At 38.6% G+C, this 19,377-nt stretch overlaps 1 protein-coding gene and 1 long non-coding RNA gene across 2 annotated transcripts in view; one reads left to right on the forward strand and one right to left on the reverse strand.

The window, feature by feature from the left end:
• LOC118532492 (uncharacterized) overlaps positions 1 to 19,377 on the forward strand; it is a 177,378-nt gene that overhangs the window by 118,568 nt on the left and 39,433 nt on the right. The window lies entirely within an intron of this gene.
• The window catches only part of IQCH (IQ motif containing H), a 209,030-nt gene that overhangs the window by 101,005 nt on the left and 88,648 nt on the right, over positions 1 to 19,377 (reverse strand). The window contains exons 7-8 of the mRNA XM_078078712.1: positions 13,142 to 13,221; positions 11,044 to 11,082 (exon numbers count right to left, since the gene is read on the reverse strand). Coding sequence (XP_077934838.1) covers positions 11,044 to 11,082; positions 13,142 to 13,221 — 119 coding nt within the window. The remainder of the gene's footprint in view (positions 1 to 11,043; positions 11,083 to 13,141; positions 13,222 to 19,377) is intronic.

The raw sequence follows: 19,377 nt of genomic DNA on the forward strand, positions 1-19,377 counted from the left end.
GTCTTTACTAAACAAGTATTAACTGACATTTATTAACAAATTCAAGGCAGAAAGCTATCTAAAAGAAAAGTAAGCTGAGAGATGATTTACAATTAAAGGACAATAAGCAAACACATTTTTTTTTTTTTTAATAAAGGAAAGAAAACCTTCAAATTCTTTTTCTTTCCTCAGGTTCCAGGCAGTGGAATAGTTAGACTGTCATCTCAAGTAAAAATGCAAAAAAGCAAGTGTTAAGTCCAAGAGAGGGAATTTCCTTGAATTTTAGAGGCTGACTTTCAACAGCAGTAAGCTTTTGTCTACTCTTAAGAGTTGTTATAGGCATAGGAATGATGGGAAAAGACTTCTTGCCAAGACTCTCACCCTTTCTGATCTTAACGCACCAAGTAAGGATACAAACTGTCTGGTGGATGAAGACGAATTCCTTCGTCTTGGATGGGCGAGAGTTGGAGAAGTAATGTGTCCTGTAGCAGACATCAGTGCTGGTGGGAGGAGCCACAATGGATGGAAGACAAGTGGCACTTGTCCCAACAGAAATGGCCCGTGGTCGCATTTCTGCCTCCCTTCAAGAATGGAGTCTGATGGTGGGAAGGTTAGAATTCAGAGAAGAATGACCAGGCTTCCTGAGTGAGGAACAGACACGTATAGTCAACACCAATGGACATGTCTGCAGCTGGCTGGTCCTGCCAGTCACATGTTGGACCCTGTTGACAAGACCCTGAGACTTCTCGAAGAAGTGCATCCCTGGACAGGAGGTTTGCCAGGCAATCTGGTTTCCTTGGAGCTATGAAAATTATTTTGAAATTCCTTCTCTTTACAGAGACTCCCGTGAAATTGGGGCCATTAGTGAAAATGGAGCGACCTTGGGAGAAGATTTTGAAAGGAGAGGCCTCTCAGGTCACTCTCAGGCAGTGCCTTCCAAAGGCATAGGCCTAAGGCATCCATGTACAGCAGCAAATGCCTTTCAGACCTTTGGAAAGAATAGCCCTGGCATGGGGATGGGGTTCCAGAGTTTAACCATGGCTGTTTTAGAACAAAGGGATTATACCTCCCTACCTTCTTGGATGATATTCTGGTAAAGACATGTTCTCAAAGGAAACACACTCTTGGACATCAAATAGACCACTCAGGCACGGGGAAGCTATGGGTTTGGAGTCAGCTAAAGCATCACTGTAGTACATCTGTCACAGAGAATGCCACACTTGGGAGCACTTCATACTTAGAGCTGGAAAAGACATGTCTCTCAAGAGAAAGCCTTCCCAAATTAAAGCAGTGTATCAGCATTGTGGGATCCATTGAGCAGGTAAAGACAAAGCTGCTTCACAGCCTGCTAAGAATAAGAGCCCTGATTAAAGGTCATGCCATGCTTCAGATTCCGGTTCCTTCTGTTATTCTTTCTTTTCTATTTATCTCCATGAACTTGTCTACAGTTAAATAATTGCCTGCCATCTTTCCCTCCTTCTACCTTCCTTCTTTCTATTCCTTCCTTCTATTCTTTCCTTCCTGCCTCTTTCCCTCCCTTCCTACTTTTGTTTTTGTTTTTGTTTTGTTTTGTTTTGTTTAAGGTATGCTGTCCTCCCAATGTGTTGTTACTGACCCAATAGCAATATTGTTTTCCTTCTAGTGGGAATGGCTCTCTGTTCTGCCATCCACATTGTCTCCTGGTCCTTCCTGAGACCCTGGTCACACCTTCGCCAGAGGCCAAACCTGTGGCCATGGCCTAATTTTTAGCATCCTGCTCTAACTAACCGAATCAACTAGCTGGGAAATGCTCTTTATCATTTGCAAAGTGTTATTACTAATTAGGTAATTTTGAGAGTTTCTGGAGCCGTTATTTAGGAAAAATTCTAAATTTAAAACAAACAGGAAGGCAGGATGATGATTACATATGTCGGTAAGTCACAGGGGTGAAGCAGAAATGATAGGCCCGGTATTACCTCCTGAACTTCAGAAATAACTGCCACAAAGAAGAACTCTAGGAAAAAGGGGTGTGTATTTCTAAGCTGAATGTCTTTACGAGAAATGTTCTTTTCACACATGTGGACAGCATGCGGATGTAGGATTAAACCATAGCTGAGGATCCCTAAATGAGATATGACCAAGATCTCCTGGTGGTAAATAATCAAGTATTTGGGATAATCCAAATGGATATCATTTTTAGAGAAGGATTTGCCTAGAAAGACACACTAAATTGCTTTTGAATCCATAAGCTGATGTTCCCTTTCTCGAACACTCACACATATCTGTTAGTAATTAGCTTTGGCAATTCTGTTGTGTGAAAACGAATAAATTCCTCCCGCCATTATGGCTCTAAGTGAGTGCTTAGATTCAGAGTAGGAATGAAGTGACCCTCAGAGATGGAACGTGCATTATTCCCTGAAAACCAGAGATGCCACTTGTCTGGCCTGCTCTTTAATCTTTGTCAAGGGTCTGAAATGTGCTAAGTTTTGTACAGAACAGATATCGTTACCTCAGATGGCTAGCATTATTTGAAAGATATAAACAATATTCAGAGAAAGTAGCTGACCCAATCAGGATTTAGGGATTCAGCAGAATTAGAGTACTGAATTTTAGAGCGTGATGGATCTTGAAGGTCACTGGCCTTGCCTTTTTACTGAACAAGCTATTATGGACTCAGGGAAATGAGCCTTGGCCCTGAGGTCTGACTAACCTGGGTTCAAGTCCAAGCTCTGCCACTATCTGCTACATACTCTTGGACAAGTTATCATCTGCTATGGATTGAATGTTTTGTGACCCTACAACATTCATACGTGGAAGCCCTGGTCCCCCGAGGTGGGGCCCTTGAGAGGTAATTAGGTCATGAGGGTGGAGGCTTCCTGATGAGATTAGTGCCCTTAGAAGAAGAGACACAAGAGAGATGATCTCTCTATCATGTGAAGATACAGCGAGAAGGTAGCTGCTTGCAAACCAGGAAGAGGGACCTCACCAGAACCCAACCATACTGGCATCCTGATCTTGTGCTTCCAGCCTCCAGAACTGTGAGAAATAAATGTTTGCTGTTTAAGCCACCCAGCCTATTGTATTTTGCTATGACAGTCCAAGTTAAAACAACATCCTCTCTACACTTAAATGTTTCTCATCTCTAAAAATGAGGGATCCCCACAGAGTTGCTATGAAGATCATAGCATGTGTAAAGAACCTTTCACAGTCCCTCACCTCCAGTCCCTGTGGTTATCACCGTAGATAGGAAACTGAGACTCAGAGGTTAAGTGATTTGCCCAAGATCACACAGCTAGTTGCCCTTCGGCTCCCCCCATAACATCCATGCCCACAGCCCTAACTGTCCAGAACTCCCCATATGGCCCCATACCAAGGTGTGCTCTCCTTGTTCAACCTTCCTTTTACCACCTCCTACATCAGAGCCAACCTGGCCCTGACCTGCTGTTTCCTTCTTATTTGGAAAGCAGTCTGTTAAACTAACCCCCATGAACATGCTAATGAACCATGGCGTGGTAGGAAAGGGATGGATTTGAAGTGAGAAGACCTAGGATCTAGGCTATTACCACCTTACTACATGGCCTTGGGAAGTCACTTCTCCTGTGGGATATTAGGGGATCATTCAGAGTGCTTCTGATTTTGACACCCTATGTCTCTCTGACTTAAAGTGTCACCACTTATGAAATGCTACGTGTTGTTTAATAAACTCCTGGAGCTAGCAGAGCTAGCAAATCGAAGGCACATGTCTCCAATAGCATCACCTCATGTACCATGAAAAAGACCTGGGGATTTTTTCCCCCTTTTCTCTTTTTTAAATAGGAAGCTTTTTCTAGAAACTTACACACCACAGTTGAAGAATAGCTGTTTATACCAACTACATGTAAAGGTAGTCATGGGGAGAGAACCCCAAAGAGATATTCCAGCATTTCAGGGTCTGCAAATCAACAAAACAGTTCTCAGTTCATAGGACCTAGAAACTGCATTTAAGCTGTAAGTGTCAATTAAAAGTGAGAGTCAGAATCCCTAAGCTTTATAAAGAGGATAAAAGGCAAAAATAGAGAACGCACTGAGCAGAGACATATAAAGGAAGAGAATTGTGTGTAAAGGCCACTCAGATCAACAGCAATTTTCTAGGGCTAATTTCTGCAATTGCTTTGAAAGGTATCTTTACTCAAATGAGTCTCCCTGAATTCTGAAACACTTTCTGAGGAGAAAAAAAAATTCCCACCCCTAGATGTATTCTTCTGGAACAAAAACACTCATTGGATCAAATTCTGGTTGGAGATCAAACAGAACAAAATCGGGAAGATTTTTAAGAGGGATGGACTATATTTTCAGCCAAATGTGATATTTCCTTTTCTAGAGATCTATCTAAGTTTATTGCTGCAATGATTTCATCTTTTCTGCTAACTTTATAATATTTTCTGAGAGAATGCGACATAGTGAAGGACAGCCACTTGGAACAACCATGACTGATGGGTGGAACATGCCTGGGGTCCGTACTGGGAACCTGGCAGGTGGAGAGTGAAAAGCAGCCTGGATTCCTAAATTTCTGAGAAAAGGCACATCATCATGTTCTCCACGTGGTAAAGGAAGAAGAGCAAGCCTCCAAAAGGACCTCGGTTATCACCAAAGTAAAGTTTGACGTTATGGTTTTCCTGAGGAAAATGTGTGTATAGCAAGTCTGTTGATCCCAGATGGCTAAGGAATACTTGCAAAATTCTTACAACATCCCACCTTGTCACCTTCTCTAAACCTAGATATGGATGCTGCTTTATTTTCATTTGTAGCACTTATCACTGCCTGACCGTTATATTAAATATCTGCCTTTCTTACTAGAACATAAGTCCCAAGAGGGCAAAGACTTGGTTTGTTTTGTTCACTGCTACATCCCCAAGGTCTAGTACCCTGCCTGGCACATAATTAAAGGTCAATGGAGATTAGTTGAATGAATGTATGAATGAAGCTGATAGCCACTTAGGTTTATAGCACAAAACTCTTCTATGATCATACAAGTTATTTGCAAACTCATAGCTTGAGTTTTGAAGCACTAATAGACTACTGAAAATGTCCATACCCTGACTAAGGAATTCTACTGTGAGGAAGTAGCTTAAATACAAAGATTTATGTACAAATGTGGAAGATGTTCATGGCAGTTTTATTTATAACAGGAAATGATTTATTTATTAATAATTAGAATAGTTATTAATAATCTGACATTTATAATTTAATATCAAACAATAGGATAATAGCTAAAAAATTATGGTATATCTTCAAGACAGATTATTATGTAGCCATTCAAAATGTTTTATGAAGACTTTTAAGTCATATATATAAAGGCTTATGATAAATTGTTAGGAGAAAAGAGATGGGTCAGAGTTGAATATATTGAATAATACAACAGAGGGCCATGCCAAAGTTTAAATACGCCAAAGGGATATGATATTATGGGATTGTGTGTGTGTGTGTGTGTGTGTGTGTGCCTTTCTCCTTTCTGAACCTTCCAAATTTTCTATGAAGGATCAGGTCATAGTTTGATGAATGAAAAAGATAAAGTAAAAATAATTAAGATTATTTGGTCTTACTGATAACTTAAACTTTTTTCTGGTGTATATAAGTAAAATTGTTAGTCCATGCAATAGAAGTGTACACTTAGATGCCATGAAGACAGATAAAGACAATTTTGTGAGTATTTTTTCTCAATTACTTCTTACAAGAAAAAAAATATTGTTTTGCACATAAAACTGTATAATTTTCATTCACTTTGAAAGTTTCATGTCAAAAATGCATAGGTGAGGGTGGCATTTGCTAATGAATTAGAGAAAACAGAAATGGTTTTAAATGATGCCACAGGTTTCTGGTTTGGGATTTTCTTTCTTTTCTTCCTTTAAGAAGGTAAATTAAATAAGGTTTCATGAGGGAAAGTGAACCTAAAAGAGGAAAGAACAGCCCTAGATTTCCTTCTGAATCTCATCTTGTATCTTCAGGCTGTAGAACTCGAATTCTTGCCAAAGTACCACCTGCCCTCTCCGGACCCTTTAGGACAGGACAAGAAAGGAAACTGCTTTGTGCTGGGCACAAAGCCCACCAGGGAGGCATTCTCTGCTCTTCAAGAAGTAGGCTGATTTGGAAAAATGTCTATGCATGTCCTCTGCCCATTTTTTAATTGAATTATTTGTTTTTTTGATGTTAGTTGCATAAGTTCTTTATATATTTCGCATACTAGCCCCCTATCGGATAGATCATTCACAAATATCTTCTCCCTTCAATAGGTTGCCTTTTTGTTTTGTTGATGGTTTTCTTTGCTGTGCAAAAGCTTTTTATTTTTGTGTAGTCACAATGGTTTAATTTTGGTTTTGTTTCCCTTGCCAGAGGAGACATATATCTAGAAAAATGTTTCTATGGCTGGTGTCAAAGAAATTACTGCCTATGTTTTCTTCTAGAAGACATACAGATGGCCAACAGACACATGGAACAATGCTCAACATCACTAATCATCAGGGAAATGCACCTAAGAGCTGCAATGAGATATCACCTCACACCTGTCAGAATGGCTAAAATTAAAAATACAAGAAATAACAACTGTTGGTGAGGATTTGGAGAAAAAGGAACCCCCTTGCCCTGCTGGTGGGAACGCAGACTGGGCAGCCACAGTGGCAAACAGTATGGAATTTCCTCAAAAAATTTAAAAATATAATTACCACATTATCCAGTAATTCCACTACTGGGTATTTACCCCAAAAAACCAAAACCACAACTTGAAAAGATACATGCCCCCCAATGTCTACAGCAACATTATTTACAATAGTCAAGATAATGGAAGGAGCCCAAGTGTCCATCCACAGATGAATGGATAAAGAAGATGTGGTATATATATACAGAATGGAATATTGCTGGGCCATAAAAAAAGAATGAGATCTTGCCATTTGCAACAATGGGGTCTTGCTCTAGAGGGTATAATGCTAAGTGAAGTAAGTCAGTCAGAGAAAAACCAGTACCATATGATTTCATCTGTATGTAGAATTTAAGAAACAAAACAAATGAACAAAGAAAAAAAAGAGACAGACAAAAAAACAGATTCTTAAATACAGAGAACAAACTTGTGGTTGCCAGAGGGGAGGTGTGGGGGGGGGTTGGGTGAAACAGGTGAAGGGGATTAAGGGTACACTTGTGATGAGCACTGAGTAATGTATAGCATTGTTGAATCATTCTATTGTAGACCTGAAACTAATGTAATGTTAATCACACTTCAATAAACATAAAGCAGTGGGCTTATTCCCTTTAGTAGATAGGTCACATTAAAGCTAAAACTGCCGCTAGATACCACCTGGTGGTTTTCAAAGTATACATTTTCAAACCTGGAACACTGTTCAGAAACAATACAATCTGATGGTAAAGAGGGGCACAGTTAACACAGCTGCTGTGGGTTTGAGGGGTCTAGAGCCCCACCTACTGGGAACTCCCACTTTTTTCATTTTCCTGGGGTCTCGGGGTGAGTGTTGGAGGGGTCATGGAAGTTTTGTAAAAAATCGAGCTGGTCTACAGACGGGGGGAAATGAGACTGGATGGGGTAGTGTCACTGTCACATATGTTGCCTCATTAAAATAGTTCAACTGACTCAACTGTATAAAATAATCACGATTTTATAACATAAGGATAAAGAGTAATATGCTGGGGAAATACTAAAGAAAGTAACAGTGTAAGAATGACTAAGAAAAGCAAGACCCCAAAATTGACATTAAAAGGTTATCACCCAAACCTATTCTTTCTATAGCAAAGATTTTACAGCAAGAGGTATGTCTTTCGAAATAGGATTTTCTTTTGTTTCTTCTTTGAAATTTGAAAAAGTTTTGAAAATACAGAAAATTATAGAAGAATAATATAAAAAACTACCATGGGCGCATGTTAATCTTTTGTCTTCTTTGCTTTATGTATATTATATATATATTACATGTTTATATGTGTATGTATATTATATATATCTGTCTGTGGCTCATAAATGTAAGAAAGCAAGCTACAAAAGCCCAGTAGTTTAAACTGGAGGAATCTACATGAGGATGAATTAGATAACATTAGATAATACAGAATATATATAATGTATATATGATATATATATATATCTGAAGCAAAGGAGACAAAAATATATATTTAAATCTTTTACATTTAAAAATATAGTATATTTTATATATTTATAATTATTTATAAGATTTAGATATATTTAAATTATTTATATATGTGTTGAAATTTAAAAAAACAACACATAAGGTAGAATTGAAATCCTCTAATTCTTTTTAGCTCTTTCTTCTCCCTCCCCCATTTCCAGAAGCAGAACACACTCATGAATTTAACCTGGACCCTTATGTCCAATAAATATATTTGTTTGCTTGTTTTACCCATAAAAGAGATTTTTATTATCAAAATATTAATTGAAATTAAGTGGATCTTACCATAGTTGTTATCATATTTATTACCATATTATTATATGTTAACATATTTATTAAAATTATTATGTTAACATATTTATTATCAAAATATTAATTGAAATTAAGTGGATCTTTTTTTTTTTAAGATTTTATTTATTTATTTGAGAGAGAGAGAATGAGAGAGAGAGCATATGAGAGGGGGGAGGGTCGAGGGAGAAGCAGACTCCCCACTAAGCAGGGAGCCCGATGCAGGACTCGATTCCGGGACTCCAGGATCATGACCTGAGCCGAAGGCAGTTGCTTAACCAACTGAGCCACCCAGGTGCCCAAATTAAGTGGATCTTAACATAGTTGTTAACATGTCTGCCTTGAGATAATAAAAAGATGTATTTGCTGAGAGAGACAATTTTAGCAACTTTAACCAGGTGAATTAGAGCCCTGAAAATACAGGCCTTAGATTTCTTGAAATAACTACAAAGTCTACCACTGTGTACTATCTTATATTCCTTGGATCCTTGTGCAGAGCCTGACTGACTCCACTTTATCCTTCCACTTCTTGAGTCTTGGTTATTTGGTTAATGAACTAGAAGACAGAACAGTCTCTTAAAGTCAGGGCCACTGAAAGCAGACATGACAGGTGACGTGACAAGCACTGTCCTGAATGTGAAGGAAACAAATGAAAAACGACTAGAAATGGGTTCTCTGCATACGTGATACTGGGGAGAGAAAATGTTAGATTACATCAGGGAGGCAGAGATGTGGGATCTTTTAGAAAGATTTCTACCAAAAACGATTGAAAGTTTAAAAACTCTCTAACGCTTTGGGGCCCTGGCAGCCACCTGGCCCAGTTCTGTATGCGGGCTCTGTCACTTACTAGGTGCATGACCTTAACTTCTCCGTAATTGGTTCCTTCCAGGAAAATGGGAATAATAATAGTACCTACTGCTCAGAGATATTGTCAGATGAGGTGAGCTAATCCATGTAAAGCATAGGAACAGTGGTGAGCACATGTGTGTAAGATGTGTGTAAGGTGCTAGTTAGGAGTAGTAGTGGTAGTGGTTGGGGTAGTTAGTAGTAGTTATCATCATAGTAGTGGTAACATTTGGAAAACTAGCGCATGTGGAAGAGTTCATAACCTTGTGTGTAGGAGGGTGGACTCTGGAGCCTCATTCTGTCATCTGGATCCTCCGTACCCTTTCACCAACTATGTGGGCCTGGGGACAATGACAGTACAGAGGTTCTAGAGCTGCTGTGAGCATTCAGTGGGTGTGGAAGGTGCCTAGCGCCATGTTCTAAGAACATGCTCAACCAACTTTTGCTGTTCTAAATATTCCTGATACATCATGCCTAGTGTTCTTAAAGCACATCCTATTTTTAAAGTGTAGAAGCAAGCTCACAATTTACCCGTAGCAAGAAGTCAAGGGAAGCTGAAGGAAGGTTCTGATTGCATTGATTAGTTTATCCAGGAGCAATCTGTCTCAGTTCAGAAGGACTGTATGCGATCATTGCTGTAAGTACAGCTCTGTCTAGTCACAGCTCTGCAGAAGTACAAGGAGACCCAGAAGATGGGCTCTTTTTCCTTGGAAAGGGGTGGCTAAGCTCCCTCTGAAATTCTTTCTGATAAGACCCTTGAAGGAAGGGGGGCCTAGAAGATGTTTTTTAAAAATAGGCCAGTGAGGGTCACCTGGGTGGCTCAGTCGTTAAGTGTCTGCCTTCAGCTCAGGTCATGATCCCAGGGTCCTGGAATCGAGCCCCGCATCGGGCTCCCTGCTCCAAGGGAAGCCTGCTTCTCCCTCTCCCACTCCCCCTGCTTGTGTTCCCTCTTTCGCTGTGTCTCTGTCAAATAAATAAATAAAATCTTTAAAAAAAACAGGCCAGTGAATTCTGATAACAAGTGCTTTATAATTCCAAAGCATTTCCACACACATTAACAGCGCTAATAGAACAAATCTATGAGAGTTATTATCCCCATTTGACAGATGAGGAAAAGTGAGGCACTCAGAATTTAAGTGACTTGCTCAAAATTCCTCTATTAGTAAGAGAAGAATCCAGCTCTTTCCTGCTTCAAGTTCAGAACTTTGCTGACTCACGCATGACCCAGTGGAAGGTTCTTTGCTGGCACGTACTTGTCGGTGGGAACGATTTCATTCCCCCAACGTGTTTGTTACCTTATTGGTTTTAGGCAGCTTAGTCCTAAGTCCCATCCCCTTACCAATGACCTCATATATGCAGTGTGTATGCATGTGCACGTGTGTATGAACGCACATGTACACACACGTATGCCCATGCTGGGGGCCAAGTGAATTTTTTTTCACATTTTATTTATTTTCAAGTGGACTTTTAAAAGATGAGAATCGTAGATTGAGGTTGAAGACCATTGTGATTCAGCCAGATTTTGAGTATGCTAAATCACTTCTCTGGATTGAAGCCTGAGAAGTAATTCAGTCCTAACTGAAGGGGGGTAGGGAAGGTTTTTCACTTTAAACGAACCATTTTTTTTTTTCTTCTGAAGACATGATCTAATTTCTTTTATAAAAGAAGAGCAGAAGAACTTTTGTTGCAGTCTCCAGCTGTCAACTGGCCTCTCATACTTTTGCCCTGAAGCAAAAGGAAGGGACATCAGGTGACAAACCCCAAATTTCAACTAGTCACACAAATTACAGACCTTCCTATCATGATGTCCTCTTGACCTTTTGCGTTTCCCCTACAATGAAGAATGAGACACAGTTTAAATCAAAATGACTCTCATGGGCAATTTTACAAAACAAATAGAAGCACAGAGCCTCCCCCCCAACCTCCCTCCCCCAGGTCCCCCCGCTGGGCCAGCCTGTTCCTTCTTTCCATGCAGGCAGGAGCTAATAATTAGAAAGACCTTTTCCACCCCAGACAACGCTGCCTTGCTTGCCAAGAGCCCTGTTTGATCTGAAGAGAGAGTTTGACAAAGTAAATATTTACCAAAACAGCTATAGTCAGATGCCAAGTCCTGCATCTAGGGTACACTGAGAGAAGTATTTCCAAGAAGGGGCTTCTCCGTGTGGCACCACACCGCCCGGTGGATGCTGATCCACGTCTGTTCTAGCTCTATCAGTGTTTCTGTGAGCCTTTTCACTTCCACGCTAGGACACTTCACAGAGTGTATGAATAATTACATTTACCATTGAAGAGTCAATTCAGAAATTTACCAGTTCGAGACCACAGGAAAGAGTCTTTAAATATTACTGCCTCAGCACTAGGGGAAAGCTTTGTGAAGTCAACAGAGAGGAAATTAAAGCAGGGTTAATTAGCCCTCCAGAAGTGTCTTTATTAAAATAATTTTTTTTTCTGTGATAGATTGATTAGCGCAGAAAACCTAGTCATGTTTGTATTACCTGTAGATGTTGTCTATAACACTGTGGGACTGGAGAGCTCAAACGTGGTGAGAAGCAAAACAGGTGCCCCCGCCTGTTCCCATTATGCACATTAGCCCGTGGCCTTCGCACAGCCTGTTAAACAGCTGAATTTGAAACAATCGTGGTGCAGGCCAAACACTAGCCCGAAGGCCTGTCTGTCTAGGGATTTGGCCATTTACACTGATTTTTTTTTTTTACCCACATTTTTCATGAAACACAAATATTTGCCATGGCAACTGGGGTGTCACATGACACGCTGCTACATAAACAGCTTGGAACTCTCTTAAGGGGACACAGCCCACCAGTGCTGCAAATACAGGGAAAGCATCTCAAGGAAGATTTGGGCGTTAAGAAGAAGGTCTGGGGGGTGCCTGGGTGGCTCAGTCGTTAAGCGTCTGCCTTCGGCTCAGGTCATGATCCCAGGGTCCTGGGAGAAGAAGGTCTAGGAAGAGCAGGTAACAGTCTACTACATAGAGACAGTAGGATTCATTTCTTCTCTGCCACTCTTCCATTTCTCTCTCTTCCTTGCTTTTTTTTTTTAATGGGAGCAGCTGTAAATAGGACCACATAGGGTAAGCCCAGAAAAAGACACTGCTAGCTCTCCTTTTTCTGGCGAAAAGTTTCAATTATCACAACTCTGTGGCTTATAAACCTAAAGCAAGCTTCAAAAGTCCAGCACATTTAAACCTGGAAAATCTCCATGAGGATTAATTATGTTGTACCGTGAGGTCCTAATGTTAGAGAATACAGAATTTCTTCCCTTTCCTCATTAGGATATCTGTGCAAAACTGGAGAGCTTGCTTTTTATCCTATGCTTAAAGACAAATGAAGTAGGGTAAAATCTCCTAAGAACATACCCTATACAACACGAATTTGGATATAAAGCAATAGCTATCATATTCCAGATTCCTAGACTCTTGACCCAGTTAGTGGTATAGGTTGGCCCAGTCATTTAGTTAATCTCACAATAATGTGACATGATTGAATTTTTTAAGACCCCGTGGATAATGTCATGGTAGAATCTACTTGTACAGCAATCCCCCTTTAAAAATCAAATGCATCCCAGCAGCCAGAATAGTATTTATTTCCGTATGAAAGGTACAACTCTATAATATGGTGTATTACTAAAAATCTCACTGAGAATACTGTAAATAACAATTTTCTTCTGTTAGAAGCATGAGGGGTGCCTGGGTGACTCAGTTGGTTAAGCATCTGCCTTCGGCTCAGGTCATGATCTCAGGATCCCGGGATCGAGCCCAGTATCAGGCTCCCTGCTCAGTGGGGAGTCTGCTTCTCCCTCTACCCCTGCCCCCTGCTCATGCTCTCTCTCTCTCAAATAAATAAATAATCTTAAAAAAAAAGGAGTATGAATACCTTTGATCTTTGTTTCTTGGAAGAGAACTTCTTTGCTTCCACTGGAATCAGCTGTGGTTTCTGAAGTGTAGCGAAAGGGGCTGTGGATGGAGGTGGTGCATTGTTACCTCTTCCAGAAAAAGGCTGAGTCACTGGGTGGATGCTATTGGGTTTGCCACTTGAAAGTCAAATGGCTCTGTCACTATTCACTATTGTCTTGCCTTTATCAATTCAATGAAACATTTGTGATCATTGATTTCAAAAGGAAAGCAAAAAGCATGGGAGGGCAACTGTTCCATCAGAATATAACGTCAGCTCATTTTGTGCACACTGCCCAGACAAAAAGGTACATTTTAAAATCAGGCACATTAGAGAGTAATATTGGTTATATAAAAACGTTTTGTGGGTGCCTGGGTGGCTCAGTTGGTTAAGCATCTGCCTTTAGCTCAGGTCATGATCTCAGGGTCCTGGGAGTCTGCTTATCCCTCTCCCTCTGCCCCTCCCCCTGCTTGTGTTCTCTCTCTCAAATAAATAAATAAGTAAACTCTTTAAAAAAAATGTTTCGCTATAAGATCTCTTCAAATAGCCATATTCCCAAGTTCATTTAATAGGGAAGTTAATATAACTACACACGGTGGACTATTCTATTGTGTGGTCAGTAACAATGATGATTCCGAAGAATTTAAATGGTTTGGGGAAATAATACAAGTGAAAAAAATACAGTAAATATCATTTTTGAAATTAATTAAATCTCAAAGCAACAACATTTAGAGAACACATCTGGTCCATAGGTGGGTAGGCCTATTGGATATCAATGCTTGGGAGATAAACCGCTTCTCCCCTGTTGCCTGGCAGCAAATCCAACTGCCCTTTACAAATAGCTCAAGTCTGACATTCTCAGGGGTGAAAAATCCTTACTCTACTCTTTACAAAAAAGAAAACAAATATAATTTATTTAAATAGTAAATTGAGTCAAAGGAGTGGGGCTTCTTTCAACTCCCTTAGTCCAACCCCTTTTCTGTCCATTTTATAACAGCCATCTTAGGAGGAATGGACAGATACTGATCAAATACAGCACATCAGTACACAATTTGGAATCCCACTTTGAGTTCTCGGCTCTTTCACATTGCCTCAAGTTGGCTGCAAGCAATCTCTTTGGCCATTTCTTAAAAAGTAGCAGGAATTCCAGAGTCTAATCACTAAAATTCATCTCCACAAAAGGCATTTGTTGGTTGCCTCTGACCAACCTGGTTTGACCTGGTTTTCGGTTTTCTTGGCTTTCAGGAAGCCTCCCTGCCCATCCCCTTCCTGGAGCCTGGCAGTTGGCTAGAGTGTATGGAGACTCCATCTTAGGCCTACAAGTTTCGCCTTGACTTCTATGCTCTCCTGCCCTGTTGTTCACTTGGACTATGCCCTCCCACTTCTGAAGGCCAGTCCACACCCTGCACTTCGGCTGCTTGAAATCCACAGATTCACCCGTAAAGCCATGTTATTCCTAGTGTCTGCAGGCTCAGTAATACTGTTGTTAAACTATCAGGTTCCTGCAGATGAGTGAGATTTATGGTTAAGTTCTCATGTTGAAACGAAACAGCAGCTGACAAGTTTTTGAGTAGGCATAATTTTGAAAGGATTTTAGTAAAATTTTAATGAAATCTGGTAGATAAAGATCTAAAAGATTTGTAATTTCATATGGGTAATCCACAGTTAATGGTATATCTAAAATTTTTTTAAAGTTTTTCTTAGTTACCTGCAAAAATTCTGTCACTGAATTATAACTGCATGTAGCCTTAAATTTTGTGGGACACATGCATTTGAAGAATGTGCATCTCTAACAAAATTGTATCATAAGGTACTGCCTATATTTTGCTACTCAATTTTCCTTCTGGAAAGATCTGTATGATAATTAGAGTTAAATGTCAGGGGAAAAAAATCTTGTCTTTCTGGACAACCCTGTATGCTTCTATGGTAGTTGCTGATATCTACCTGCACCATAGCCTTTCTTTCTTGCTAATTTTAAAACGTCATTTTTTTTCAATATGCCCAGCTCCAAGGGATGCCAGATTTAGCAAACAAAATTTTTAGAGGACACACAGTTACATTTTAATTTTAGATAAACACCAAATAATGTTTTAGCATAAGTATGGCCCAAATAGTAAATATATTTAATATCCAACAAAGAATTTTCATGAATGGATTGTACCAAGCATAACTTATTATATAAGAAGTCAGTATAGTATGTCCCAAATCCTAACCCTAACCCTAAACCTAACCCTATCCCTAGACATTCACTTTCCCAGCCTTTCTTAGAGCTAACAGTAGCCATGTGACCAGTGAGATAAAAGGGGAAGTCCATCCAGGGGCTTCTGGGAAGAGACTGGTAACCACTGTTTTCCCTTCTTCCTGCCTCGAATGTGTACGTTAAGGCCCAGATATGCAGGAGCCATCATAGAGCCAGGAGGTGGCAAGCATGAGGTTGAAATGAAACATCCAAAGAAGATAAAGCAGAAAGAGCTGTTTCGATTCTTTTGATGAGTACCACCAGCCGACACTGCCTACTTCCTGATTTCTTACGAGTGAGACAAATGAACTCCTCATTGGTTAAGCCACTGGTAGTTAGGTTTTCTGATATTTGCAGTCCCATACGTTCCTGGCTGGTGCCCCTTTCTCCCTCCCTCCTTGTCTCCATTCCATTCTTTGTCTTATTGTGTGTGCTAGGGCCTTGAGGACATGTTCAACGATGGTGGCAGTAGTAGTCGTTCTTGAACTATCTCTGCTTTTAATGGAAAGATGGAATGATCCTAAAGGTTGCCTACTAAGAATATTGGCTCTGGGGTTTTGGCTGAAGGCAATAATCAGGGTCAGAAAATCTTCTACTCTGCTCAGAGGTTTTTTCCCCCTATTGTTAATGTTGAGTTGCATTACATGATTTTTAAATTTTCACACATACAGAGATGATCATAGGATTTTTCTTTTTTAATCTGTTAACATGGCAAATTATATTGTTCCATGTTTCTAATATTGACACTTCCTCACATTCTTCCTCATCATGATGAAGGTAAAAAAAACCCCATACTGCTAACTTTTATTTAGAATGTTTGCCTCTATATTCCTGAGATCGAGCCATAATATTTTTTTCTTGCACTGTCCTCATCCTGTTTTGGTACCAAAGTTGTAGTAGCTTCATAAAATCAGTTGGCAAGCTTTTCTTCTTTTCTTTCTCTATGGAGTAGTTTAAGATAAGGATCACTGATCTTTTAAGTTGGTAAATCTTGCCTATAAAAGGCCTGAGGCCCTTTTTCCTCTGGTATATTTTTGTGAGCAGACATGTGTGCACATGTCCACATGTGTTGTTTAAGACAGAGATATATTTTTGACTACCAGTTCAAATGACCTAATGGTATTGTTTTCTCTAAGTTTCCTACCTTTTCTTGAATTAATTTTGGCAATTATTCTCCTTTCATTTAAAAAAAAATTGGCATAAAACTATATACTATAATCTTTTAAAAATTCTATGTATCTTTTTTCATTTTAATATTATTTGTGCCTTCTCTTTTTTTAAATTTCAGCTTTATTGAGGTATAACTGACATATAATTTACATATAAAATTGTAAAGTATTTAAAGTGTACAGTGTGGGGAGTTGATATACGTATACATTATGGAAGGATTCCCTCCCATCTAGTTAATTAACACATCCATCGTCTCACATACTTACCTTTTTTTAATTAATGAGAACATTTAAGTTCAGCTCTCAGGCAAATGTCAATTATTTACATTAGATCTTCAGACATTATTCATTTTATAGCTGAAAGTTTATACCCTTTTACCAACCTCTACCCACCTCTCAGTCCCTGGCAATCACTTTTCTACTCTGTTTCTATAAATTTGACTTTTAAAAAATTCCACATATAAGTGATACCATGTAGCACTTGTCTTTCTCTGACTGGCTTATTTCACTCAGCATAATACCCTCGAGGTTCATCCATATTGTCTCAAATGGCAGGATTTCCTTCTTTTTTAAGGCTGAATAATATTTTATATTTATAAAATAATTTTATTCTAATAAAATAATATATATGTTTATTATAAACATATAAACATATATAACATATAAAATATATATTATATATAAAATATATGACATATAAAATATATTATATATATAAAATATATATTATACATCTATAAAATATATACAATATATATATAAAATATATGTATATAAAATATATATATATATATGTCACATTTCCTTTTTCCTTTCATCCATCTACAGACATGTAAATAGTGTCCATACCTTGGCTATTATGAATAATACTATAGTGAACATGGGAATACAGATATCTCTTGAGATAATGATTTTGTTTCCTTTGGTTGTAAGTGGGATTGCTGATCAGATGGTAGTTCTATTTTTAATTTCTGGAGAAACCTCCCTACTATTTCCCCTGGTAACTTTACTAGTTTACATTTTCACCAACAGTACACAATGATTCCCTTTTCTCCACCACCTGCTCTGCCTTTGTTCTCTTGTCTTTATGATGATTGCCATTCTGACAGGTGTGAGGTGCTATCTCATTGTGGTTGTGATTTGCATTTCCTTGATGATTAGTGATACTGAGCACCTTTTCATGTCCCTGTTGGCCCTTTGTCTTCTTTGGAAAAATATCTGTTCAGGTCCTTTGCCCATTTTTTAATTGGGTTATTTGGGTTTTTTGCTATTGAGTTGTATGAATTTCTTAATATATTTTGTGTATTAACCTTTTATTGGATTTGTGCATTGCAAATATTTTAGCCCATTCCAAAAGTTGTCTTTTCATTTTGTTGGTGGTTTCTTTTGCCACACAGAAGCTTTTTAGTTTGATATAGACTCACTTTTTTATTTTGGCTTTTGCTGTGTTTGCTCTTGGTTTCAAATCCAAAAAATCATAGAGCTTATCCCTGTGCTTTCTTTTAGGAGTTTTATGGTTTCAGGTCTTATATTGAGGTCTTTAATCCATTTTTGAATTAATTTTTGTGTATGGTATAAGATTGTGGTCCAGTTTCATTTTTTTTAAATGTGGCTGTCCAGTTTTCCCAATACCATTTGTTGATGAGATTATCCTTTTCCCATTATGTATTCTTGGATCCTTTGTCGAAACTTAATTGACCATTAAGACATGGTTTTATTTCTGGGCTCTCTATTCTGTTCCGTTGATCTATGTGCCTGTTTTTAATGCCAATACCATACTGTTTTGATTACTAAAGCTTTGTAATATTGTTTGGAATCAGGAAGTGTGACATCTCTAGTTTTCTTCTTTGTTAAGGTTGCTTTCCCTATTCAGGGTTTCTTGTGGTTCCACATAAATATTAGGATTGTTTCTTCTATTTCTGTAAAAAATGCCATTGGAATTTTAATAGGGATTGCATCAAGTCTATAGTTAGCTTTGGGTGGTATAGCGTTTTAACAAAATTAGTTCTTCTAGGGCGCCTGGGTGGCTCAGTTGTTAAGCATCTGCCTTCGGCTCAGGTCATGATCCCGGGGTCCTGGGATCGAGCCCCTCATCGGGCTCCCTGCTCTGCAGGAAGCCTGCTTCTCCCTCTCCCACTCCCCCTGCTTGTGTTCCCCCTCTCTCTGTGTCTCTCTCTGTCAAATAAATAAACAAAATCTTAAAAATAAATAAATTAAAAAGTTCAAAATTAGTTCTTCTAATTCATGAACATGGAATCTGTTTCCATTTATTTCTGTCCTCTTCAATTTCCTTCATGAATATTTTATAGTTTTCAGTATACAGATCTTTCACCTGCTTGGTTAAACTTATTCCTAAGTATTTTATTTATGCTATTGTAAATGGTATTGTTTTCTTAATTTCTCTTTCTGATAGTTCATTGTTAGTGTATAGAAATGCAACTAATTTTTGTATATTGATTTTGTATCCTACAACTTTACTGAGTTCATTTATTACTTCTAACCATTTTTTGGTGGTGTCTTTAGGGTTTTCTATACAGAATATATCATTTGCAGAGACAATTTTACTTCTTCCCTTCTGATTAAATACATTTTATTTCTTTTTCTTGTCTAATTTCTCTGGCTAGGACTTCCAGAACTATGTTGAATGAAAGTGGCAAGAGTGGACATCCTTATCTTGTCTCTGATCTTAAGGAACTTCTAGCTTTTCATTATAGAGTATAATGTTAGCTGTGGGCTGTCATATATGGCTTTTATTATCTTGAAGTAAATTTCTTTTATATCCAATTTATTGAGAGTTTTTATCATGAAAG

This window comes from Halichoerus grypus, chromosome 8 (assembly GCF_964656455.1).
Source record: "Halichoerus grypus chromosome 8, mHalGry1.hap1.1, whole genome shotgun sequence".
Lineage (NCBI taxonomy): Eukaryota > Metazoa > Chordata > Mammalia > Carnivora > Phocidae > Halichoerus > Halichoerus grypus.